The sequence below is a fragment of the Penaeus vannamei genome, chromosome 4, assembly GCF_042767895.1.
Source record: "Penaeus vannamei isolate JL-2024 chromosome 4, ASM4276789v1, whole genome shotgun sequence".
Lineage (NCBI taxonomy): Eukaryota > Metazoa > Arthropoda > Malacostraca > Decapoda > Penaeidae > Penaeus > Penaeus vannamei.
This window is the reverse complement of record NC_091552.1, coordinates 1,724,273-1,724,908: the sequence shown is the minus strand read 5'-3', so window position 1 is coordinate 1,724,908 and position 636 is coordinate 1,724,273. Positions and strand designations below refer to the sequence as shown.

At 39.5% G+C, this 636-nt stretch overlaps 1 protein-coding gene across 1 annotated transcript in view; it reads right to left on the bottom strand.

The window, feature by feature from the left end:
• Window positions 1-368: 368 nt before the first annotated feature.
• The window catches only part of LOC113824396 (pro-resilin-like), a 634-nt gene continuing 366 nt past the window's right edge, over window positions 369-636 (bottom strand). The window contains exon 1 of the mRNA XM_027377137.2: window positions 369-636. This exon is cut by the window's right edge and continues 366 nt beyond it. Coding sequence (XP_027232938.2) covers window positions 481-636 — 156 coding nt within the window. The 3' untranslated portion in view covers window positions 369-480.

Sequence of the window (636 nt, the reverse complement as noted above, 5' to 3'; positions counted from 1 at the left end):
TGTTTACAAACGCACTCATAAACACACATAAACACACACACACAAACAAACATATATATACACTTAATCGTATGCACGTGTGTGTGTGATGCTGGCTAACAATATATTGCATAATTCTTATTTTGATCTTATAAAATAATGTGAATGAAACTTCTAAGTTTAGGTATTAGAAAGGATTTACTTATCAGAAGGCTGTAGTGGGATACTAAACTCCTCCCTCCTGCCTCTGCAGACATAAACTTATTAAATCTCATTAATTATTTTTGATAATGAATTGGAGTTTGAATCAGTGGAAGTGTTACATGACAGGAAATACTCCATTTCATTCGACATGTCCCAAAAGCGATTTAGCTGACAATGAAAAGGACAGGAAAACGTCTGTTTCAGAGCAATGCATTATGATTTCATAAATAGTCTATACACGCAATAAATATTATTAGTCTTTCGCTTCATAAGGGGTAGGCCTGTAGGAATGATAGGTTAGGCATACGAAGGCGTTGGCTTGTAGGAGGGCTGTTCAGCAGGGTACTGGGCCTCTCCCTCGTAGCTGACTTCAGCCACGAAGCCAGAATCGCCGTTGACGTAGTAAGTGACCTTCTGCAGACGACCGTCGGGAAGCAGGACGTAGTAAGATCC